The sequence below is a fragment of the Haliotis cracherodii genome, unplaced genomic scaffold, assembly GCF_022045235.1.
Source record: "Haliotis cracherodii isolate W230 unplaced genomic scaffold, xgHalCrac1.p SCAF_2, whole genome shotgun sequence".
NCBI classification, from domain to species: Eukaryota; Metazoa; Mollusca; class Gastropoda; order Lepetellida; family Haliotidae; genus Haliotis; species Haliotis cracherodii.
In genome coordinates, this window is record NW_027266275.1 from 40,372,135 (window position 1) to 40,398,479 (window position 26,345).

Genomic DNA, 26,345 nt, shown 5'->3' on the forward strand with positions numbered 1-26,345 from the left:
ACCGGGAAGGCGATCATCTGCCATAATAAGAATTTTTGTGATGACCGGGAAGGCGAACGTAATTTCTAACTCTGAGGGATTGATTTTCGCCTTCCCGGTCCATAACCACCTGCCACATAGAGCATCATCGTCCTACAGTGTCTCATCACCGAGTTATCGCAACGTGTTTATAATATTATGTTAACTTAACATGCTTAACTTTGGTGCTTCTTAAACTTATTGTCCATTTCGAAATTGTACATTCAGCTGAACTCTATATTCCGTTCGTGATCGAGTGAAATCGAACTAACAAAAGTTACAATTAATATTCTACCATCGTACCAAATCCAAACTAACTGCACACCATTTTTTCCATGGTACTTTAAAGCACATGAACATAACACTCTATATAGCTAAAACGGATTAATATTTATATTTGTGATATTGTTAAGGATAATTACATGAATATTTTTTGTGACTTAATTGTGTGCACATTTACAACCTGTATGGCGAAAAATAGAAAATATGTTTATGTTAAGATGACGGTGGTTCGCCTCGTTGCCATGATGGATACGGGATCTACAACTCTGAACCGCACCCATCCCGCGGGTTACAATGCGCAACACAGAATCTTATGGATGCACATAATCACAACATCCCGGATATATGAGAACAGATGAAAGAAAGCCAGACAGGGGCTCTCTTTAGTGAAACCGTGGTTGTTTTTAGATAACATCAGCTGAATGCATGCCGTCATCAGCTGCAAGAGAACATATTGCATCACTGATTATTATTATCGTGTAACAGTTCACGTATTTTTTACCATGTTTTAATATTCGCAGTATTTTTAATCACATGGCGTCGGGGGACCTGGGACTCACAATACATTCAGAACCTGTGTTATATTTACATGTATATTTAGGACACATTAAGATTGGTTGTTTTAGCACTGAAAATAACTTAGTTATTTGTTATAACCCTGTTAGTGTACTTACAACTCATGAAAAAATCGGCGTTTTTGTTCAGGCAAAACATCCTCAATCGTTGTTAGTAAACACATAATATGTATAGAAACTATTTAGTGAGTTAGTGAGTGTAGTTTTACACCGCCTTTAGCAGTATCACGGCGGGGGACACAAGAAATGGGCTTCACACATTGTACCCGTGTGAGGAATCGAACCCGGGTCTTCGGCGAGAAGAGCGAACCAGTAGGCTACCCCACCACCCCGCAAACTATGTAGAATAAATAAGACCACCACAATGTTAAACATCACTGTATTCTGCACACTTATACATCAACATTTCTGTCTTTTCTCCATAACATATAAAAAATTCGTGTTTTCATTTCTGCTTTCACTGGGCAATTCACAAATGCACTTCCGCTTATCACTTCCTTCGCCCCATCTCACAAGACACCTACCTCACTGACGACCAATGCAATAAGTCCGCCAAAGCCACAGTCTCGGAGCTGAATATATAACCAGTCATTATTATATAAAATAAGTATTTTTCAATTCAATACTTTATTTTACAAAGGCCCCCGGCCCATATACATCAGAAGTCTATACAAACAAGTATGTGTTTAAAAGACAAAGAACAAAGTACTTACGGAACGGAAAATGTGCCAGTGACCAAACATGTGCAATGCAATTCCCAATTTTGTTCCCGTGTTTTTTCCATACGTTCCCGCGTTTGTTCAGAGACATGACTTAGTGTTTGTGACGGGTGTCCACATAAAAGTGAGTGAGTGAGTGAGTATGGTTTTACGCCGCTTTTAGCAATATTCCAGCAATATCACGGCGGGGGTCACCAGAAATGGGCTTCACACATCGTACCCATGTCAGGAATCGAACCCGGGTCTTCGGCGTGACGAGCGAACGCTTTAACCACTAGGCTACCCGACCGCCCCTTCCACATAAAAGCTTACCGTTTGATATGTAATTGAATCGTTTGAATTCCCTGCGTTTATAAGATATTTGGCATATGAGATTCGTAGAAACTCTATACCTCTGATCCATGGAGCAGAACTGGACATATTGTGATACTGAATATCTTAAAGAAGGTCTTGAATGAATGACTTAAATCTTTTTAAATTTTGAAAGACTTCAAAGACTCCAAATAATATCTTTTTTGCTTGGGTTGTTTGACATAGATAGCACGATGTGTGGTAGAGGCCTTCACTAAGGCCTTCACTAAGGCCTTCAGTTGAGCTCACCTCATCGACTCCAAAGGCGAAGTACGTGCCGATGCAGGTCAGGCCAACGAGGAACAGCACCACGACGGAGACAATGATCAATCCCTTCTTCATGTTGATGTCAGCCTTAAACATGACGGGAATATTACATAAATAAGAAGACAGATTTTGAAAAGTGCTAATAACATGACCAAGATCTTTATGCACCTTTCATTGATTACAATAGGTCGTTAAAGTTAATTTAATGCGTGTTGATTTTGCAAAAGACATCTTTATACATGAATTATGGCTTTAAGTAACCGCCTTCATATTCTAACATGTTTAATAATGTTTTTAGAATCTACATCGAAACGTTACTATGATTTTAATAATGAAATTTACTTTCTATATTGCCTAATCAATAGTTAATGTCTGAATTGTGGTCACTCCGTGAATTGTAAGGTTAGAAAGTGAGCCTATTCCATTATCTTTCAAAGTTTTGAAAGACAGTTTTTCTTCCAGTGATAGTCCCTACCTTTATTGAAATAATGGCAGCAGCCAAGAATGTAAGTCCAATGACAACAGCAGCTGCCAGCAGAATGTAGGTTGCAAAATGTCTGGAATTGAAAACAACAAAACTGAACATTGCTTATCTCGAAGAAAGAAATTCGTTACACTTGAGTGAAATACAGCATTGATCGGTTTTCACGTGTTCAACGCCCATTGACTGCAAACTTTTGCAAAGGAATGTGAAACAAGACGGGATTTTCCAGTAAAGTAATCATGTTCTAACTAGCTGTAGATTTTGACTAAACCGCAAAATATAACATCCATGCGCCTCTTGAACATTTTCATTGAACGATATATGTTTAACACTGTTGACGTTGCATGTTATTTGTATTAACAGCTCGTGGATAACGGTGTTGCCTGACAGAGGCCAATCAGATCAAATGCTAGATTTTTTTGTTGTTGTTGTCTAACACACAGCAATATTCCAACTATATGATGGCGGTCTGTATATAATCGAATCTGGACCAGACAATCCAGTGATTCACATCATGAGCATCGATCCGCGCAATTGGGATCGATGACATGCTTCAACCAAGTCAGCGAACCTGACCACCCGATCCCGTTAGTCGCCTCTTAAGACAAGCATAGTCGCTTCTTGCAGCAAACATGCGTTGCTAAAGACCTATTCTACCCCTGATGCTCAAATGCTAGAGGCCATTAACGATATATACACGGATAACACTGTTGACTGGTAGTGATCACGTCGATCACATGACAGTTGCCAATAACGATATATGGATACCACTGGCGGGTAGAGGCCAATTAGATCGTATTGTTAGTTTGTATAATTTAACAATTAAAAATATGAAAATGTCGCGAACACTAAGCCCAAGGGCCCCGTGAAGATCCGGGTTAGAATACGTCTTCAGCAACCCATGTTTGTAGTAAGAGGAGACCATGCTTGTCGTAAGAGGCGACTAACGGGATCGGGTTTTCATGTTCACTGACTTGGTTGATGCATGTCATCGTATCCCAACTGCGTAGATCGATGTCCATGATGACAATCACTGGATTGTGTGGTCCGGACTCGATTATTACAGACCGCCGTCGTATAGGTGGGATATTGCTGAGTGCGGCGTTAAACAAACAAACAAACAAACAGATAAACCCAACCTTACCCAGACACAGCTCCAAGAAGCCAGGCGTAGGAGATCGTCTGAAACACAGCAACTACAGCAATGCATGGTTCTAACATGTCTTTACATGTAATTCATATAAAATTAAAGCGGCGTTAAACACACCCAACACACTCACTGTTTATAAGCATTGTAAATAACCTAGCCGAGGCATCGAGGTTCGACGATGCACAAGTCAATATCACAGCCAGCATTTAACATGATTTTCAACCAGACACGATCGAGACATCCCGGCATCCATTGCAACCTCCAATCTATTTTTCAGTTTTTAACACATAACATACAAAGACAATTGTGGCTAGGTACGTGACCTGACTTGTAGACGACCCACAGCCACAGTGTGAAGTATTGCCGTAAATCACAAGTAACTGAATGAAGAGTTCGCGACTCAACAGCAAATATGTCTACAGGTTTATTCTAGATGCAGGAATTGGTCATTCCAGCCGCCATTATGACCACCCAATCCTCTATTCAGTTCTTTCTAAGACAAGGTAAATATGACTAGATTCTAGACATAATTGTAGTCTACTCAAGATACTTACAAAAATGACAAAGCGAATGCTGCTCCCTTCAACTTTCTTCCTGTTAAACAAGACAAACATGCATGAAGTATTGTGCTTCTTCAATATTAGCATTGAAAGTAGGTTGAAACCGGATCCTAGCCCCACCTTCCAAGACAACAAAATCATTTCATTTTAAAGTATACTATATTGTGGGTGTGGGTGTGGGTGTGGGTTTGGGTGTGGGTTTGGGTGTGGGGGTGGGTGTGGGTTTGGGTGTGGGTGTGGGTTTGGGTGTGGGTGTGGGTGTGGGTGTGTGTGTGGGTGTGGGTTTGGGTTTGGGTGTGGGTTTGGGTGTGGGTGTGGGTGTGGGTGTGTGTGGGGGTTTGGGTGTGGGTGTGGGTGTGGGTGTGAGTGTGGGTTTGGCCGTGGGTTTGGGTGTGGGTGTGGATTTGGGTGTGGATGTGGGTGTGGGTGTGGGTTTGTGTGTGGGTGTGGGTGTGGGTTTGGGTGTGGATGTGGGTGTGGGTGTGGGTTTGGGTGTGGGTTTGGGTGTGGGTGTGAGTGTGGGTGTGGGTGTGGGTGTGGGTTTGGGTGTGGGTGTGAGTGTGAGTGTGGGTTTGGGTGTGGGTGTGAGTGTGGATGTGGGTGTGGGTGTGGGTTTGTGTGTGGGTGTGGGTGTGGGTGTGGGTTTGGGTGTGGGTTTGGGTGTGGGTGTGGGTGTGGGTTTGGGTGTGGGTGTGAGTGTGGGTGTGGGTGTGGGTTTGGGTGTGAGTGTGGGTTTGGGTGTGGGTGTGAGTGTGGATGTGGGTGTGGGTGTGGGTTTGTGTGTGGGTGTGGGTGTGGGTGTGGGTGTGGGTTTGGGTGTGGGTGTGAGTGTGGGTGTGGGTTTGGGTGTGGGTGTGAGTGTGGGTGTGGGTGTGGGTTTGGGTGTGGGTGTGGGTGTGGGTGTGGGTGTGGGTTTGTGTGTGGGTGTGGGTGTGGGTTTGGGTGTGGGTGTGGGTGTGGGTGTGGGTTTGGGTGTGGGTGTGAGTGTGGGTGTGGGTGTGGGTTTGGGTGTGGGTGTGGGTGTGGGTGTGAGTGTGGGTGTGGGTGTGGGTTTGGGTGTGGGTGTGGGTGTGGGTGTGGGTTTGGGTGTGGGTGTGAGTGTGGGTGTGGGTGTGGGTTTGGGTGTGGGTGTGGGTGTGGGTGTGGGTGTGGGTGTGGGTTTGGGTGTGGGTGTGGGTGTGGGTGTGTGAATCTGCTACGCCGACGACTAAAGAAGCTGCACGTTCACGACGTTCACTCGAGACGGGCGTGTCAACAGACTTTATCAAAAGTCTAGTTTCAAGCCCTGACATTTTAGGCCTGCTTTTTAGTGTTATAATGTGAGTGGATTGTCCAATCGATAGTCCAATCATAGAACGTTTTACAAAATCAATATCCGTGTTCCGAAAACGTGGTCGCTGCTATGGCCACAGTCATCGAATTTGCGCTGAAATTATTCCAAAAATGAAACCAAGGCAACAGTTTTCGAAGCGGTTCAAAGTTTGAAGTGAACTTGTTCATGTTTTTATATGTGTGTGTGCAAACGTCATTGTTTTGTTTTTTTAAATCAAACTATGAACGCTCATCGCAGTGAATGAAATGCAATGCTATTTTAGACGACCCACGATGTGTTGTGTTACTTGATACTGTCTCATTATTCTGTATGCCTCCGTTATTGTAAGAGCCACATGCGGTCGTAGCAATTTAATAGCTCTACTGTGGTAACCTGTCATTTTGTTTGTCACTCAGGTATGAAATCTCATATTTTTTCGTTATCAGACCGACCAGGACGTCATCTTTGTGAAGCCATTCGAAATAACAAGAGGGATCTGATTGGAGATCGCTTTTCATCACAAGGGGCACAACTCGTGTTCTACACGTTCGAGCCAAGAAAAGTAGGCTTCAAATGGCAAGGGCAAGCCGACTTTTACACAGTCTAGTAGTCACATTGCATCCAAATGTACTTACTTGCTGGGGAGGATAACAGCCAGCACAAAAAAGCACCACACAAATATCCCACTGAAAAACAAATGGTGGAATATCTGTCATATGATGTTTAATGGGCATGCGATCTAACTGACATGACCTTACAATATATGCCAGGAACTACATTTACACTCTTCCAAAAATGAAACGCACAGGTAGTATGTAGTTCATTGAACCTGACTACACAAAACATCCGGTATATGAATTGGATATATACTCACACGCAAAAGAAACGCAATTCGAGTATTCAGTATACACTGCCACACATCTCCTGTACATTGAGTGGATCAGACGATTTGTGGAGGCCCTATGGATCCTCCTGCACACATCCAGAGCAGTTGTGCGTAGTTCATCGGCAGTTGTAGGAACTGGGCGCACATTGTGCAGACGCCTTTGAACCTCATCCCACAAGTGTTCGATGGGGTTCAGATCAGGGCTGAGGGCTGGCCACGGTAGAACACGGATGTTGTGTTGTTGTAGAAAGACCATGGTAGCTCTGGCAACATGGGGACGAGCGTTGTCCTGCTGGAAAATGTGTTGTTGACAGTGTGCAAAAAATGGAACAACGTGGGGTCTGATCACTTGGTCGATATACCACTGAGCAGTGACGCCGTGTCCCCGACCTTGACCAACATTCAGAAAGCACATGGGTCAAAATCTCGCATTAAGTCCAATTCCTGCCCATATCATGACGCTAGGTCCACCCGATGGATCCTTTTCCACAACGTCTCTGTCAGCGAAACGATCACCTCGACGCCGCCAAATTCTGACTCTTCCGTCTGCATGGGAGACACAAAAGCGACTTTCATCAGAGAAGATGACACACCTCTATTCACGATAACGCCAATTGCGATGACCCTGTGCCATCTGTAGTCGTGCTTGTCGATGCCGTGGTTGGAGAACAGGACGACGTGCTGGTCGGCGACATCTGAGGTTGTTGGAACGGAGACGTGGGATCACAGTGTCCCGGCTAATGTGTCGATTGTGTGTTCCTATGGTCTGTCGAGCACTTTCACTTGCAGTTAGGAACGGATGTCGCTGGTGTTGACGGGTAATCTGCCGATCTTGTCGAGGTGTGGTGACCCTTGGACGACCGCTCCGAGGAAGGTCATCTGTGGTCTGTGTAGCATTGTATCGACGCAGGCGAGGGTAAATTGTGGTTATGTTAACGTTGAAATGACAGGCAACATCTTGGACAGACTCTCCAGCTTCCAAACGTCCGATAGCCTGGTTTCTCTGAATTTGAGTTAGGCGTGGCATTGTTGACAAGTAGTGGTAGGTCCAAGAATCGGCCACAGTTTTATACCCACTACATTTCGTAACAGTTCGTGCCTTTTCGATTTTGCGAGAAATGGGTGCATGATACCCACATATACATTGAAATGGTGCGTTTTGGCGATTCGTTTTATATGTTGCGTTTTTACTCGGGGCTTCCAAAATGCAACCAAAAATACTGATAACACCATCAGGCTTCACTACATGCTAAAACTCGTATCAATTTATGGTTCCGTGTTTGTTACCTATTTGCTTAAAACCACTTGCGTTTCTTTTGCGTGTGAGTATATGTTATTGGGAAATGTTCGTGGCCTGATATTCGACAAACAGTGCGTCAAAACGCAGCCATTGTCGATTTGCAATGTCTTAAACGGCAAAACTAGTTTTCACACTAGTTCAAAAATATCATGGAGGAAAACAGTAAAGTAAAATGCACGTGCAGTTATTACATTCGTAACTCGTTGTAGTGGCTATAAAAAGGCATGCATAAGCCAATAATTTGTCTTTCAATTGTCAACAATTTTCAAGTTCGAAAATGCCGAGACTAAGCGCTGCCAATCGGAACATCGCCACAGGACGTATCCAAAGAGGGGAATCGCAGTCTTTTGTTGCACGTCACTTCAACGTCCACCACAGCCGCCTTGACCGCCTTGACCGAAACACACAGTTCAATTCCACTACAGACCGCCCGAGAACTGGCCGACCAAGAGTTACTATCCCTGCACAGGATCGCTACATTCGACTAATCCACCTACGTCATCGCAGTGCCACAGCTTCGGACACTACAGGACGCATCCCTGGTTTTAGAAGGGTATCGGACCAGGCTGTCATATCCTACACCAAGAGATCTGACTTGGTTGTGGTTCAGGGGCATTTGACAGCACATCGCTGCACGAATCAAATTCTTCAACCTCACCTTCTTCCAATCATTGATCGCCAGAGGGAGCTGTTTCAACAGGACAACGCTCCATCGCACACAGCTCGTGTCACGGTAGACTACCCCATAATGCCAACATCAACGTCTTGTCCTGGCCATCGAGGTTTCCAGATCTCAACCCAATCGAACTCCCCTGGGATGAACTCGATCGACGTGTACGTCAACATCAGAACACGTCGCAGACACTCCCACAACTGGCCAACGCGTTACAAGCAGAATGGCGCAGAATTCCGCGGGACAGAATTCGTACACTTATCCAGTCAGTGCCGAGGAGATGCAGAGCCGTGATAGCTACCCGGAGCGGTCACACGAGATACTGAGTTCAACGCCATCTTGTGGCCTTTTATGACAGGACAATGGGCAGTTTTCAGTGCCTTTGTACGACAACATCTGACTATCGAGTTCCAAAGTTTCATATTTGTATCTATGATATCAAATTAAATATATCGATTTTATTAGTTACAATATATTTACTAAAAAGCTACCTGTGCGTTTCTTTTTGGAGAGTTTATTTGACATTATTATGCCTCAAAGTGAGATTGACCCAATATTTGTTTTCTAATATGACACCGTATACGGCAACTAAAGACACCAATACTGATAGTACTCTCCACTCCGGACAAGACTAAGTCGGATAAACGTAGCCAGTTCCAATTATGGAAGACAAATAAAATTACATTTCGTGTGGATAATTGATTTTGGTTATAGCGAAATGATACCGACTGAGGGGTCTATAAGAACGAATAATTTAGTTAGATTTTTCTCCCTCCAGTGGCTAAAAGGACTGGAAACATCGCACCTCCATGCGCGACGAACTCCAAGCCAAGGTTTTAAAATTTGATAATATACCTTAAATTATGTTGTATACAAACGCAACCAATTATGGCCGCTCACGAATACCCGGGTTCCTTGAAACGGCTATAAAGAGCTGATTGTACGTATGTTGACAGTCAGTACACTTACATAGAAGCGTATAACAGAGGCAGCCCGTCCTTCTTCATCCAGTGTTTGATCGGCATGCTGCAAAAACACAAAACCCAACATTGAGCTGGACATCATTCCCCGGGTGTGAGCGCGGTTGATTCTGCATAGCTAAGGGACACAACTCTTTAGACACATTGACCATCCGCACGATTTAAATTTGTCATAATGATTTACACAATGAAGTGAAATCTCGAACAGCTGTATACATCGCTGAATGCCGTGCGGTGTTATATTTCAGGTGCAATCTTCATCCCTACAATGATCTGCCTATATACATTCCGCTTGTTGAAGGGCGGATAAATCAAATTATGTTTGATGGTACTAAAGATTTGAACACTAAATTTTGCACTAAATTATATTTTGTTATTTCCCTAAAGAATGCATTGTTTACTTACATGAAAACGAAGATACTGACAGATCCAACCGTGGCTAACTGCATCGCCGCCATGAGGAGGTAAAGCTGAAAATGTATCGGTAGTATTGGTCCATACGTTCAACTACCATTATAAGGCGGTATGATGTAGCTATACAAAGAAGCCAATCTGTCTCGTAGGCACTGGGGAGAATGTTGCGGTGTTATTTAGAGTTCACCAGAGATCAGCTACCATAAGTATTGTTGAATGATTGATTGATTGTTGTTTAACCCCGCACTCAGCAATATTCAAGGGCGGTCTGTAAATAATCGAATCAGGATGAAACAATTGATAAATTGACATCATGAGCATCGATCTACGCAATCGGGATACGATGACATGTATCAACCAGATCTCGTTAGTCGCCTCGTACGACAAGCATGGGTTGTCGAAGACCAATTCCATACCGGTTCTTCACTGGATGCGATAATCATCCAACCTTTTCCAATTATTAATTTTCTGAAACAACGTCCGTGTATTTCCTTGCCATTTTAACGTAATGTATTTAGCTATCATGCACTAATACAATATGTTTATATAATCACACACGTGCATCTTGACATACAGATAACAAACCTTTCTAATCAAGGTTCTTCGGTCTTCCTTGCATTTGAAGCCTTTCAAAGAAGGATCGGGCTTTGGCTTTGGCTTTGGCTTTGGCACTGGTGCTGCTGCTGGTGCTGCTGCTGCTGCTGCTGCTGCTGCTGCTGCTGTCGGTGCTGGTGCTGGTGCCGGTGCTGGTGCTGGGGATACTGGCTGAAGGGCTAAGGCTGGAATGTTTGCCGGTGAAGCTGGTGGTGTGCCCTTTCGAGGTAAGGACGGAGATGGTTGTGCTGATGATGCTACAAAGGCTACTCGGGGTGGGGGCGGCCCTTGATCGTCTGCTGTGTAGGCATTGTAGTCCAGGTCTGTGACTCCGGAAACACAGAATGTACAGGATAACGGAAACATCTGCTTCAATGTAAGATAACTATAAAACATGCTATCATTATAGAGTTCGTTTTTTGGTACATATATCCGCCGTAGAAATGGGTTGTTGTTCTAGGCGATACTTCTTCAATGTACAACAGAAGTCCGTCTGCGGGTCCACAACGTTTAATTGTGCATGGGAGATTCGTGTCGTGTCCTCAACTGCCAGCTCGTTTCGGTCAAGATGCACTTTCTAACATTCATACTATTCTATATAAGGTAATACAGCTATGCCTAGTAGTATCTCGTCCACAACCCACATGCCTCTCGTGCAGTAGTCGTCCGGATGATCTTACTCTTGGTCTTATAAGACATCAGTATCAAGTTGCAGTCCCATAACTCCAAGAGTATGTATGGCTGGCCTCCAGCACCCCTCACTAGCCATCAGTGAAACAGTTGACCAGTGCACGCCTGACCTGTGACCTGGTCACTCCCCCACGAGGGGTTTGCTTGAGGGAGAGAGGGGGGTAATGTGAGCTACTGCCCAGTGCACTCTGCTAGCGGTCCAATGTATATTACTGCATGTGGTATACTGTATATCGCTTGAAATACTGTATACTGCATGTGATACTTTGTAATGCCAGAGCAATATTTGCAGAGAACCAACTAGAAGAGATGCGAGAGAAGGGATTACAGCTGCTTGCAAAAGTCCTTCTCCGACATCAGAACCGTGAGGTGCATACCTGGGTTTTTTTAGGGTTCTTTCAATGTCAGTTCCATCAAGAAAGATATATCTGCTATACGTTATTTGATTCACTTGAATGATTCGGATATTTCAGTGTAGAAATCGCAATCGCCCAGAAAGCGAGGTCTCAATATTTACAGGGTTCAACTTTATTTATATTTTTTTATTTACACATTCTTTTAAATATCAATAGTTTATTTCATGTAGCTTTATATATCGTAGTTTTATGATGGATGGCAAAAAGAAAGTGAAAAGTGAAATTGCAAAATTTAAAAAACGCAAGTTCAATGCACGTGCAATGAGGGCATATATATATATATATGACAAGGAGGCTGGGTCAGACACTAACACTGACGACTGACACCCAAACAACGCGAGCAGATCCTGGGTATGATACAAATTGGGGCCACCCATGCCCACATTGCCAGAATTTTTGGTTGCTCCCTTGTTGCTCTAACTAACCTGATGCAACGTTACAGACAGACCGGTGCATACGGCAGGCCAAGACCCAGGGTAACTACGCCCAATGAAGACTGGTACTTGCTTATTTTGCATCTTCGGAATCGATTCATGACAGTGACGTCATATTCGACGAATGCCTTAGGTAATATGGAAAGTCGACAGACAGTGGCCAGGCGACACAGGGCTCAAGGAATTAGAGACCTACCAGAGGACAGTTATTGACAGCAAAACATCGTCGTTACAGATGGCCCGGACTGTACGTGGTTGGTAGAGACGTGACTGGCAGAGGGTCGTCCTCACTGATGAAAGATGGTTCTGTCTGTTCAGAGCTGATGGAAGACATCGTGTTTACCGCCGAAAATGAGAATGAACGGCTGCATGATGCGTTCAGGAGGTCGTGCCGTATGTGGAGGGGGCGTTGTGGTGTGGGAAGGAATGTGTGGACACTAGAGAAAACCACTGGTCATCGTTAACAGAAAATTGACAGCTCAGTGTTACACTGATGACATTCTTCGTCCGATTGTCCTACCATTTCTACACCAGCTGCCACATGGTGTCCTTTATCAGCATGACAACGCCAGACCCCATACAGCGAGAATCGTACAGAACTTCCTTGCAGCCAACAACGTCGACGTGTAGCCGTGGCCTGAACTCTCCGCAGGCATGTCCCCCACAGAACCCCTCCGGGACGTCATGGATCGTCGTGTTCGATAGCAGCCGTAAACAAGAACGGAACCCTCCAAGAATCCCACGTGACGGCTGACGCCGGAAAGTTTTTGCGTCTCTTGCAGCAGGGGGAGGTCATACACGCTATTATAGCTAAAATGGATAAAATTATCATTAAAACGCCCGCATGTTATCAGAAATGAGCGGGCCACTGTAACTTGATAATGCCCTCATATTACTTGACGACGGGCCATTATCACGCCCGTTGTTGGGTGACGTCAAAGGATAGGGATACGTAACGTCACGTTCAATAATGACGTCATCTGGTTTGTTCTATGACGTTTCCATATTTGTTAAAGTGGGTCAGTGACATCCGTGTTGATTGCAGTAAATGTTTCAAAACCGATATTGTTGTTTCTTTTTATTTGATAACAAATTCCATCCATTTTAGCTATAAAAACGGTAACGCTATTTTTCAGGGCATTATCATTTGCAGAAGCCCTCGGCCTTTTCAACTGCCCTCCTTCGTCGGGCAGTTAATGGAAGACCTCGGGCTTCTGCAAATGATAATGCCCTGAAAAATAGCGTTACCCTTAAAATTAATGTTACGCGTCATTGAACTATTTTAGATGTGAGTGTCCATTACGTTGAAAGCTTGTTTTTGCTACCCCTTCTCAATTCGGGCAACTGTCATGATATCGAATACTGTATGTCTGTCATTTTAAATGTTGATTTTCAATCCATTTTACTTCATGCATCTTTCTTTGGCGGTTTATAAACTAGAGTGATTTAAATCTATGGTACAGTTTCTTTGTGCTGTCAGTTTATAGTTTCATTCTTTCAGCAGAAGGAATTACCCAGTTAAATTTCATTTAGTCATCGTTTTCCCTCTACCTGCATTTGTATTATATCATAGTTTGTAAGTACTTTCTTCTCGTATACACACGGAAAGGAAAACAGAAATATGGACATAATTAAACATAAAAGAAATCTTACTGGGGTTTTGCACTGTGAATATTTCCATATTGGCATCACCCTGGCTCTCTAATAAGACCTGCTCGTAGGAGGGTGGAGGAGTTGGTTGTGCAGACATCGTGTCTGAAAAACAACAACTGAACATAAACAAAGACACTTTAGGTTTGAGCTGAACTATTCAGCTTACAACAAAATCGTTATCTTGTGTAAATTCAAAACATCAACGCCCGAGTATAATCAGTCTCGATTATCTTTCGAAACAGATTCCATCGGGTGTCCCAGGCAAACTACCGACAGAGGGTATATGAATGGCTCTCTGAAAATCAGTGATGACATGGGGCGTTCGCGGAAAGGGCAAGCCTGTCCTGGTCTATCGGTAGTACCCGCCACTCACAAAGTCTTCATAAAAAGGGAACTGTTTGTTTGTTGCCAAACGCCGCACCCAGCAGTACTCCTGTCGTAGGTCGGTGACCTGTCAACACTCAAGTCTGAGCCAGACAATCCAGTGATCAATGTCATGAGCAAAGTCCAACGTTGTTAATCAAGTCACCAAGCCTTAACACCCGATCCATATAATGTGTCTCTATATGTAATGGGAATAATACGTGCATGCCCTTAAGTACTTAAACAACTCGGAAATATAGACACCAGAAGCTGGAGCTGATTGTATATTGTTCGACTAGATAGATAGATAGATAGATAGATAGATAGATAGATAGATAGATAGATAGATAGACATTATTTGTTGTTTTGTGCATAGATCAAGATGGTTTCTCGGGTTTGGTTTTGATTTCCAACTCTGGTGGGTATGGAATCATTGAAGGGACATAGTCGCGTTGTCGCCCTTGCATAAACAAGCAAAGAGTGTGAAAATGAACCAAAGCCTACAATGTCCCTTTTAGGATTCCATTGGTAGTGAGTGAGTGAGATGGGTTTAACGCCGCTTTTAACAGTTATATCACAGCGTGTCAGCTTAATGTGGGAGGATGCAGGTCTCAGACCTTTCCCACTTCGTTGAAACCCGCAAGCACGGGTATGGTGCTGACAAACCTAGAAACATAATGGGGGCGAACCCGGCATTCGAACCGACAATAATAGGTTTCTGGCGTGCCCAAGGGACGCAACTCTGTACAGCGAATCGCGGTGCCTTAGACGACTGGGCCACCCGTGCCCCTTCCATCTTAGAGACGCTTGTGATGAAAAACACAGAGTATCTTTTTGAGTGAGTGAGTTGGGTTTAACGCTGCTTTTAACAGTATTACAGTTATGTCACGGCGTGTCAGCTTTATGTGGGAGGAAAGCCCGAAGTGATGCAGGTCTCAGACGTTTACCACTTCGGTGAAACCCACGAGCACGGGTATGGTGCTGACAAACCTAGAAATATAATTGGGGATTCGAAACCACAATCATAGGTTTCTGCCGTGCCCAAGGGACGCAACTTAGCACAGCGAATCGCGGCGCCTTAGACGACTGGGCCACCCGTTCCCCCGATTCCATTGGTAGGTATATGAGGTAGAGGAAGATGTGTATTTATCTAGGCAATGTTGAAAGAAATGAGGTCATCTGTACATCTGAGGTTGAACATTTGGCAACGTTCCTTTCTTTCATTTAACTAATGTAGTCAATAAATCCCACTAGTATGCAAAGAGAAACATCTGCTAGGAGAGGGGCACACATAGTTTCCATGGGGATACCTAACACTAAATATTCTTTCCCCTAATTTGACAAAGATGTTGTAAATAAGGGAATCCAGCAACTACCATATTTTGGTATTTCTGAGTAGAGTTACTGTCTGTTTAAACAAATTGACTACGTCCATTAAACTTGAGATAAAACCTCTTGGATACAAGAGAGGGGGGGGGGGGGGGTCTTGTCTGTTTATCACGAGCACGGGCACAGAGCTGAAATACTCGGGCTCAAAATCAGGCAACTGTGTTCTTCACCCAAGGCAACGTTAAACCCCATTTCACCTCGCCTAATGTTTATTTGTTTGTTTGTTGTTTATCTCCGTACGCAATGTTCCAGCTATATGGAGGTGGTCTGTAAATAACCGAGTCTGGACCAGACAATCCAGTGATTCACATCATGAGAATCGATCCACGCAATTGGGATACGATGACATGCTTCAACCAAGTCAGCGAGCCTGACCACCCGATCCCGCTAGTCACCTCTTACCACAAGCACAGTCACCTTTCACGGATCTTCACGGGTTTCACCTTATGTGGTGATTCGTGTAATGTTTACCACTGACTACAATTAGTAAAACTCGGGAACATCCAGGGTAGAATAGGTCTTCAACAACCCATGCTTGCTGTAGAAGGTGTGCATGCTTGTCGTAGGAGACGACCAACGGGATAACATGTCATGCAGTTATACAGTAACTCTCAGCACTTGATTGTTGTCACTCCAGCTTGATAATGTTGTAAGAATCGACATCGAAACGCCGCTATGTGCAATAACCAAGAAGTTGTTATCCACAAAGTTGTACGTTTTCTTACTTACTCATCTACTTCTAGAATGCCATTCAAACAGTTTTCTTAACAAAGGCCCATAATTCGGCCTGCGAGATCTCCCGAGGTATGTTGCTAGCCAATCACACAGGACACGCCTCCATTCTATACCTGACAGCCTTTCTTTGAATGGCTTTCAACAATTTGAAAGTGCCGTTAATAGTACAGTACCACGATTGGATACGAGAAAGACGTGATACTTGATTCAGCCACGTGCGTGAGTCAGTTTGACATGGTAGATGATCCAGCATTAAGCATTACAGGTGAATGTGATGTAAGCAGGTGCCAAACACTATTTTCAAGACTTTAGGACTATTTCTGGGTTCTGCAAACCGCATAACCACAGGCTTTGGGCGAACATCGACAGAAATTTGTACAGAAAAAACATAACCGCATGTGCTCACACAGATAACCAATCACAGGTATGTGCTTACACGGATAACCACAGGTATGAGCTCACATGAATAGCCACAGGTATGTGCATACACAGACATCCAAACCTCACACAGGTAGCCGCAGGTATGTGTTCACACAGATAACTAAGGGTATGTGCTCACACACACAGCCACAGGTATGTGTTCACACAGATAACCAAGGGTATGTGCTCACACAGGTAGCCGCAGGTATGTTTTCACACAGATAACCAAGGGTATGTGCTCACACAGGTAGCCGCAGGTATGTTTTCACACAGATAACTAAGGGTATGTGCTCACACACACAGCCACAGGTATGTGTTCACACAGATAACCAAGGGTATGTGCTCACACACACAGCCACAGGTATGTGTTCACACAGATAACCAAGGGTATGTGCTCACACAGGTAGCCGCAGGTATGTTTTCACACTGATAACCAAGGGTATGTACTCACACACACAGCCACAGGTATGTGCTCACACAGATAGACGAGGGTATGTCCTCACACAGGTATGTTCTTTTCGCTTGTTCAACGCCACACTCAGCAATATTCCAGCTATGATGGCGGTCTGTAAATAATCGAGTCTTGACCAGACAATCCAGTGATTGACATCATGAGCATCGATCCATTAATTTGGATACGATCACATGCATCAACCATGTCAGCGAGCCTGACCACATGATCCCGTTAGTCGCCTCTTACGGCAAGCATGGGTTGCAGAAGACCTATTTTAACCCGCATCTTCACGGGTGTACACAGGTATGCCCTAACACAGAGAGCAACATACAGCCGCATGCATATATGAACGCGCAGACGAAATGTATAAATTGACTGTATGCGACTATGATGACACAAAGAGAACGAACGTTAGTATATTATTGGCGAAACCTGTATACATGGGGTTGCAGTAATTTCGTAACCCAAACGAGTTCGTAACGCGAAAATTGACATATTTCGTAACCCACATCGAAAGTAGCTTCGTAACATTGTCTAATAAATAATGTTATAAATAAAGAATTAATTTAAATTTAGATAAATATAACGTTCAAAACGCCTAATATAACTTGACCTTAATCCCGCATCAAATGGAAGAGTTCGGTCTCATAAACGAATTGTTAGAAAATATGAAATAGGGTTACGAAATTTGTATTTTTTAGGGTTACGAAATTCCTAGGGCTACGAACTCGTTTCTATTACAAAATTACATGCAACCTGATACATGTATGGGGCGTATGTAGTTTCGTAACCCAGTGTCTCTTGAACTACAAGTAATCGATAATGAACAACAAAGCACTAAGGCCCTCGCGAGACCAGATCCTTCATTACCTATATTTCAGAACCAAACAGGGCGGCAAGCGAGTCGTTAAATATGTCCGGATTGACGAGGTGTCCCTGCATGTGTATGAGAAGCAAAAACAGACTGAAGAATATTCGCCAAAGTCACATGATCCTGAATCTTTTTTGCAGTGATGTCTTGTAAGAGCGATATGATAATGTATTCCCAAAGGATTTAATATTTTTGTTCTTAATAACTTGACACAATTCATTATGTTCCTAAATTTGAACAGCTTTAAAGAGAAAAAATAATGGACAATATTAATTCATACCGTGTTCCGAGATACCGCCGACTGCTGTCCTTTGATATGGTGGTCAAGCGTCACTGTAGCCACAAAGCAAGTTCGTTGCCTAGATGCAAAGCGGTAGTGATAGAATATGTATGACAAGGTGCCGGAGCCCTATCGATCCTTTCTGTTAGTTAAGCATACAGGTGCAAATACCCGTTCACGTGTCTTGTGTAATTATGTTGTTGTGGTACGTTTAATTATCGCCAAAGGGTCAAGGCTACATGATCGTCCCTTAACGCGCTCAGGCACAAAGGCGAAGAAACCTTGTTCGCGAACGGATTAATCCCGTCCACTCGCCAAGCTGAAGGGATCAGCAATTGGCATTCAACATAAACGCTGTTCCGTTGTGTATTTTGTGTATTTCCACTGTATGTAGAAACTGGAGGGTACAACACACCATAGACACACACATAAACACACACACACGCCCTCGCCACCACCACCACCCCTACCACCACCACCACAACCCCAGAATAGTTCATTATTTTGTGAGTAGAAAGGTTTCAGAGCCGCTTTATCACGAGTGTCAGCTTAATGTTGGAGTAAAAACTCAAGTGCCGCATGCAACAGCCGCTTACCAATTTGGTGACTGCAACGAGCACGGGTTTGGTGCTGACAGACCGAGGATCATAATCAGGCATCGAATCTGGCAATCTAACCAGCAGAATCCGGAATGACAGTGTTACATTTTCTTTTTGTTTTGTATTTAACAGTGGACGATGTGCACGGTTTACAGACAGATACGAAAGTTGATTGAGTTCTGAGCCTCACATAGGACGAATTGCGTTATAGGGAAATCCTTTTGTTGCGGACATCACATGATGTCATAGAGGTATATCCACAAAACCTGAGTCGGTGACAAGTCAGTAAATACGCACAGGTCTGTGACTTGGAATAATGGAACTTGAGGAACGTACAGTGATAAGTACCCACAGAGACATGGATAAACACCAAAATCGCCATCAATAACGCCATCAATGAAATATGAGTTCAATACTAGGAACGGATGCCCCTTCCTATGCCACTGTAAGGAGGTGGACAGCAGAGTTTTAGTGTGGCAGGAAAAGCCTTGAAGTCCTGGAACACCAGAAATGATCCAGAGAATCCACACTGCCATGATGACCGACTGGACATCACATTGATGGTTCAGTAAGCATTTCTCTGGAGAGAATGCATTCCATTATCACAGAAACTGGCAATGAAGAAAATATCAGCTAGATAGGTTCCAAAGCCTCTCATATCTGATAAAAAACGCACCAGGCATAACATGTCACGTGACAATTTAGCTTTGTTTGAAGATGAGCCCCAAAGTGGTTTCACTACTTCCAACGTCCAAACAACAATGAAATCAGTGGAACTATGTTGCATCATCACCACCAAAGGAGGCAAAGAATGTCCCCTCATCTGAATAGGGTTCGCATCCGTGTTCTGGGATACAGAGGTTGACAGGTGGACTATATCCCACAAGGCCAGACCATAAACGGTGCTTATTATGGTGCACGTCTGCGGCACCTGAAAAAGGTGATATCTTCCTTCAAGACAATGCGCCAATGCACAAATCAGTCAGTGCCGTAGCTTCCACCAAATGAACTCCTTCAGCACTTATTCTCCTGATCTGTCGCCATCAGATTTCCATCTGTTCTCAAACATGAAGGAAGATCCATTTCAACTCGAACGATGACGTCATAGCAGGTGTGGAGACCTGTTTGGACAACCCAGAGAATGACGTCTACGAAACTTTGATAAATTCCCTCCAACATCGTTGGCACTAGTGTATCAATGTGGAAGTGGATTATGTTAAAAACTAAATAATTTTAATGCTTTCCGGTCAAGTCTTTCTTTCTAAGTGAGGCTGACAATGTATAACTCAACCCTCAGTTGAACACGTGCTTCTTCAGAAACAGGCAGATTGACATGTCATTCAATCACGAAGGAAATATCAGGTAACACTGGAGATAGAAGTATACAAGCGTATCCCTCTATAACAGTCGTACATTGAGGGACATAAGGGTATACACTAATTGGAACCTGAGACGCACTAGCCGCCTGTTGTGAATAATGATGGTTCTTTCCTACGTTGGCACATTATCACATGCTGTGGGACAGACGTCAATATCAGATGTTAGCTGTGATACAGAATAGCGGGAACTACAGCGATACTTTCTCAATTAATCTGGATATATAGTGTTGATTCAGCTCAGCTAACAGCATAGGTGGATCTAGGGTTGTAAACAAAGGGGCAGTGCACGCTACACTGGTAATGTAGTGGACAAAACACGTGATAGTCGACTGGCAAAGGTTGACCGTTGATGCGTCAGGAAACAGTAAGGATGTGCCTTTCGTAAACAGCTGCATGCATGATAACGCTCCGCAACAAGCTTCCAACGAACAATTTTTCAGACAAACTTTAAATGCTAGACTTTCAAGTGGTTGGTCCCTAACATCCTTCCATCTTCATGAAATGATCTACAGTTACTGTCAGGCATTGCCCTAAGATAGCCGCATTAACCACAGGCAGCCACATAAATATGCTCACACGGAGAACCATAGGTATGTTTGTGTGTTGTTTAACACCGCACACAGCAATATTCCAGCTATATGACGGCGGTTTGTAATTATCGAATCTGGACAAGGTAATCCAGTGATTGATGTCATGAGCAACGATCCACGCAACTGGGATACGATGACATTCATCAACCAAGTCAGCGAGCCTGGCCAATCGATCCCGCTATTCGCCTCTTGCGACATGCATAGTCGCCTCTTACGGCATGTATGGGTTGCTAGAGACCTATTCTACCCCGGATCTTCACGGGGCTCTGAAGTAAGCATGTGATATTGGTGGACATTAGTTACTGACTGGGTGGCCAAGATGACCGTAGAGTGAGACTGATGATGTGATGTTTGATTGCCAGGAAGGACTTGATCTAAGCTGTGATATCTATGGTGTGCGTCAGTGTGTCTGTGTCTCTCTGAGTGTTATCCAAACCTAGGAGACGACACCAACTTCTGCAAGAATCGATGTCCCCATTATTCACTGCAGCTGATGCGACGAACTCTTCCATTCGTCTTAGATCATAAATTCCATCCTTTATGGAATACTCTTAATTATGTCAAACAATCCCTCAGTACGCTATTGACCGTATATTGACAAGAACATAAAAGGGGGTGTGCGCATGCGCATATTAATTCGTTATGATACTCGCAATGTCAGCGATAGTTGAAAACATGGGTGAATGAGGCGACTTTAACAGTATTTCGGTTATATCGCGGCGTGTCAGCCAATGTGGGAGGGAAAAAGTAGCACACATGAGAACCATGCACAGGGCGAATCTGGGATTCGAACACAAGGTAAAGCATCACTCGTTGTCATCCGTTCACCCGGGCCAAGTGTATATCAGACAACATACACACATATAGCATTACATCACGTTGAGCAAATTAGAGGACAAATAAGCCGGTATATCAGCAAAATCATGTCATACTACACAGGTAATACGTGACGTTATTATCACTGACAGGAACAGTAAAGTTTACATGCTTACAAAGTGAATTTTACTGTCCACTCAGACACTAACTTGTCAGGAGATTTTACTAACCAGTTAGTAAATATTAGCTAATTAGACTAGCATAGGTGACCTATCGTGGACAAGTACCACTGATCAGTGGAGATTACTATCCATCTTTCAAAAAATCTTCTTCTCATAATTTACATACTGCAGTAGTATAAACTGTATATTTACTAAGATTGTATGTTTTACTACACTTTAATAAATGCTCGTTTCTTGGTCATTTTGCGGTCCCCGTTGATAGCTGCTGAATACAATTTGCAAATCAACAAGTAAATTACATAAGCAATACAGGTGAAAGATAACGTATAATGATTTTAAGTGGCATTTTAAGTTTATTTACACAATACTACGAAAAAGTAATTGACAGGTAAATAAAATAAACAAATATTATTTTACACTGGCAAAGTGAAGAAACATCCCTTCTTCATTGTGTACATGCTATAAACTTCTAAATGTTGTCAGTCATGACACAATTTACATTAACAACGTTACAATGCCAATATATACCTAACCCACTGATTTGCAATCATCTACTTGTCTCAAAACGGCGAACCTAACACGTACTTGGACGTTCAAATCTCAAAAGGACACACCTTCTAGGAAATTTACGAAACTTCTGGTCGCTGTTACTCATTAAGTTAGTATAATTCACTGGACATTTCTCTCAGCGCCCTTGTTCCATATTTGTTATCATAGATTTGTATGTTGACTAAATGTGTTAACAGGGCAATGTTCGTACTTTCTGTGATCGGAACGTTTGATAGGTACATGCCAAATTAAATAGTGTACTACATTGCCTACATGTATTCATTAGAACTCAACTGGTTCAAATGTCCGCATACTTTTACAGGATAACCATTCCGATATCAGGCTTAAAATACAGCTGAATCGTTCACTAATATTGAACATACATGTCATAGATTCATCACTTCCAGGCGGGTTATTTGATTACTTATATAACTCAACGCCACAAAATAATCAGTGTCGATTATCCATCGATTCTATTGACCGTAACAAGCAAAACAGGGTGGAAATGACATGGATGGATCATTGCAAATCAGTGATGACACAAGTTGTTCGCGAAAAGGGTAAGTCATAGTAACGTCCTTTGACCCATCAAGTATTGCATTAAGTATTGAATTAGGTACACCGTAACGCTGATCATTGCCTACATCTAAAGTCATGTTCACTGTAAGGTATCCAGAAAGGCCATTGTTAAACAGGTATAAACGGGTTCCTGACCAATATTCATCACTCCAAACTCGAAACGTGATATAAAGGAGTTTTTTCAGCGGAAATTAAATGAACCTTATCAGAACTTGGTGTTTTAATTAGTACTAATATAATCTTTAAAAAAGTAGACCATACTCGGAAATAGCTTCAAATTTCAAAAATCGTGAGAGATCTTAATTTCTAGTAATAGTTGTATGATAATAATGAAGGAATTGGGAACATATTACAACCAGTAGTCACGTATGACAGTAGATGTTATGACCTCCTACGCTCGTGAAGGACGATAGGGGTTAGATGGTAAATTTCAAAGTTGACGTTTTTGGATCAATAGTGCCTATTACCGACACGACCTGTCCAACATTCATTCACTCGTCGAGGCATACTTCGGATGAGTCTCCAAATGGCGATTTGAGGAAGTCGGCCCCACTCCTCTTGCAGCGCCTGGCCAAGCTCAGCCATCGTAGTCGGCGGCCTATGACGTTATGCACACGTTATGACGTGATCATGTCCTAGATGTGTTCAGTCTTGGAAAGGTCTGGGCTTATTGCTGGCCACGGCATTCTATGGATGTTGTGCTGCTGGAGGTGAGCATTGACGATTCAAGCACGGACGTAGTCGTCCTGAAAGACGAAACGTCGACCCACACGCCTTGCAAACGGGACAAGAAAAGTTGTTAGTATGTTGTCCGGATAGTACTGTCAAGTGACCCTTCCTTGTACAATATGGAGTGGGATTCGCTGTGTCATAGTGACCTCACCCCACACCATAACCGAGCCACCGCCAAATCTGCCATCAGGTTGACACTGGCTTGATGTTCATTTCGACGTCGCCAGACACAATCACGCCTGTCAAAGAAGTGCAAAATGAATCGAGACTCATCTGAAAACATGACACGTGACCAGCGACGATTACCCCAGTTTCGAAGTCGTGTACGCCACTGACGTCTGTTGGCAATATGACGATTTGTAAGGGGCGGCACAACACATGGCCGTCGAGCATGGAGATGAGCTGCATGTAGACATTCCCGATCGTCTGACCCGTTCTCCAGTAGCCTGATAAACGCTAGCAGCAATTTGATACGCCGTTTGAGCTAGATGTCGTAGAGCCTGGTTTTTGGATAAGTCGAACCTGTACTCTTGTCGTTTACCTGGGACGCCCTGAACGGGGTCGATGGTCAAAATTTTAGGTCTCCTGTTACATGTGCCATTGTCTGTTGATCACAGACTGTGAAACATTAAACGTAGTGGCCACTACACGCTGACGTCTGCCAGTTTCCAGCATGCTAGTAGCTCGTAGACGCTCCCGCGTTAAAGACGCGACATCGCTTGTTTATCCACAAACAATGAATGAAATCAAGTAGATCACAACTTAATGATAACCAACATCAGTAAGATTGACAGAAATGATGGTCCACAGAGAATAATCGACCTTCCTTAAAATTTTCAAAATCAGGAATGAAACCTAACGCACGTGTGCTGCGCAACTGCGTGTGGCGCATGCAACCTATGGGAAGTGCTGGCGTTACGTTTAACAGCATAGGATGTTTGTATCTGTTCTCATACTTGGTATTAACGTATATATTTCATGATCCCCTACCTTTTTAAAGAGTATATATGAGGGGTTTTTTTACAACTTTTTATTTGACATTCACCAAAGAAATTCCTTGACCTTACCAGTCCTATTTGACCATTGTTCGTGTGACCTTCGACCTAAAATTAATCAACAAAACGTTAACGTGTAACTTAGAGACTGACCATTTGATATACTGGGGTGGGGGTTGGAGGTGGAGGTGAAGATTTTGTATTGAGACCAGATATTGAACTACAGCTTCAAAACCAGGTATTTTTAGTTTTGTAGCAGACAAAATCTTTTCTTCCAGCAAAACATACCATTTCAAGAAATTTCGGGGTCGACAATCACACAAAACCAGAACATTTAATCCCAAGGAGGATACCCACTACTCAAAAGAGTTTAAGGTACACCCGACTGTTTCATTTGACTACAGTCATCTGTCACGAAAAATCGGATGTTTATTTTTAACTTCCATATATTAGTGCATATAGACATATATTCCTATTTCCCAAGATAAACATATTTTCAAAGCCATATTTATAAACAGGTGGAGTTATACGTTAGCTTGTTGACCATAAGTGGGGTTACACTATCGCATAGCCACTTAATGGTAAAGTGCGTCGGTCCTTGCTCCATGACTTGGTTATGTGAATGGCACGGATCATCGATAAACCCTCTGACAGCGCAATAAACCGTTATGCTCTCAACCGTCAACATCCTTTTGTGAAGTTACACCATGTTTTACACAGTTCCATATTAACCAGCCGAGACAATGTCATCCTTACCTTGTTCTTATATATTCCCTTCACGGTCTTGTCTGTTCTGCGTGTGTCAGTATTGTGATACGAGATCGGTGAAGCGTGGCTGTAGAGTGTAAACAACACTGGTTGCCTCGCTACCAAACCACTAGTACATTACAGGTAGACTTATCGATGTCCTCCAGCTCAATACTTCCAATTAGGCGGTCAGCTGTCTGTGATAGAAAACAAAGTCTCAAGGACGCGAGTGTGAGTTGGCGGCGGACTGTATATGAATATGAATGACAATAATGATGACGCTGATGACAGAGAAAAAAAGAACTAAATTTATTATAATGACGATAGTATAAACACAAACATTAAATAGAAGATTCATAATAATGACGATTTTAATGATGTTGGTGACAATCATTCCAAAAAATGCAGAAACATAAAAACATTAATAATAAAAGTAAAAATAATAACAATAATACTATTGCCAGGATCACCCAAAACTCTTTGCTGCATTTTTTATTTTTCATCTGTAAATAATAATAATAATAATAATGATAATAAACCTTGTTACCTTACATGCTTGAATTAATATATTCTGCTGCATAAGTCCGCTGTTTGAAAATAAACAAGTGTGACTTCTGTTGACTGTGCATACAAATACCAAACTGCTTTGTTGACAGTTTGTGACTGTAAATTACACATATCACTATTATTACCCTAACATATCAATATTTAAAGTGTCCCAGTAGTAACTCATAGTTATTATCCTCAGCAGCTCGCACTGTATTTTGTAAATATTTAAACTCCCCAGTAGGCAATCACAGCGATAGGAAACCTGCTACACACAGACACTCGATACGTTCCTCCTCGCACAGATCGATCTGTTAAATTGATTTTGTACAGGGTGAATTAGTATGGCTCAGGTTTAATA

At 43.0% G+C, this 26,345-nt stretch overlaps 1 protein-coding gene across 1 annotated transcript; it reads right to left on the reverse strand.

Moving 5' to 3' along the window:
• Positions 1-589: 589 nt before the first annotated feature.
• LOC139468163 (protein lifeguard 3-like) lies at positions 590-18,300 on the reverse strand. Its single transcript, XM_071249952.1, has 13 exons — positions 18,271-18,300; positions 13,759-13,860; positions 12,706-12,708; positions 10,557-10,894; positions 9,963-10,027; positions 9,547-9,603; positions 6,354-6,404; positions 4,401-4,440; positions 3,841-3,878; positions 2,688-2,769; positions 2,195-2,299; positions 1,400-1,447; positions 590-739 (listed from the first exon to the last, which is right to left on the reverse strand). The coding sequence occupies exons 2-13, from the start codon at positions 13,853-13,855 to the stop codon at positions 590-592; spliced, it is 1,074 nt and encodes a 357-aa protein (XP_071106053.1). The 5' UTR covers positions 13,856-13,860; positions 18,271-18,300.
• Between the last annotated feature and the right edge of the window lie 8,045 nt (positions 18,301-26,345).

Coding starts and splice junctions, on each gene's coding strand:
- LOC139468163 (XM_071249952.1), bottom strand. CDS start 13,855: ATGTCTGCACAACCAACTCCTCCACCCTCCTACGAGCAGGTCTTATTA. Junction 6,405..9,546: donor CCTCTGTTATACGCTTCTAT/GTAAGTGTACTG, acceptor TTTGTTTTTCAG/TGGGATATTTGTGTGGTGCT. Junction 4,441..6,353: donor GCTGTTATCCTCCCCAGCAA/GTAAGTACATTT, acceptor CTTGTTTAACAG/GAAGAAAGTTGAAGGGAGCA.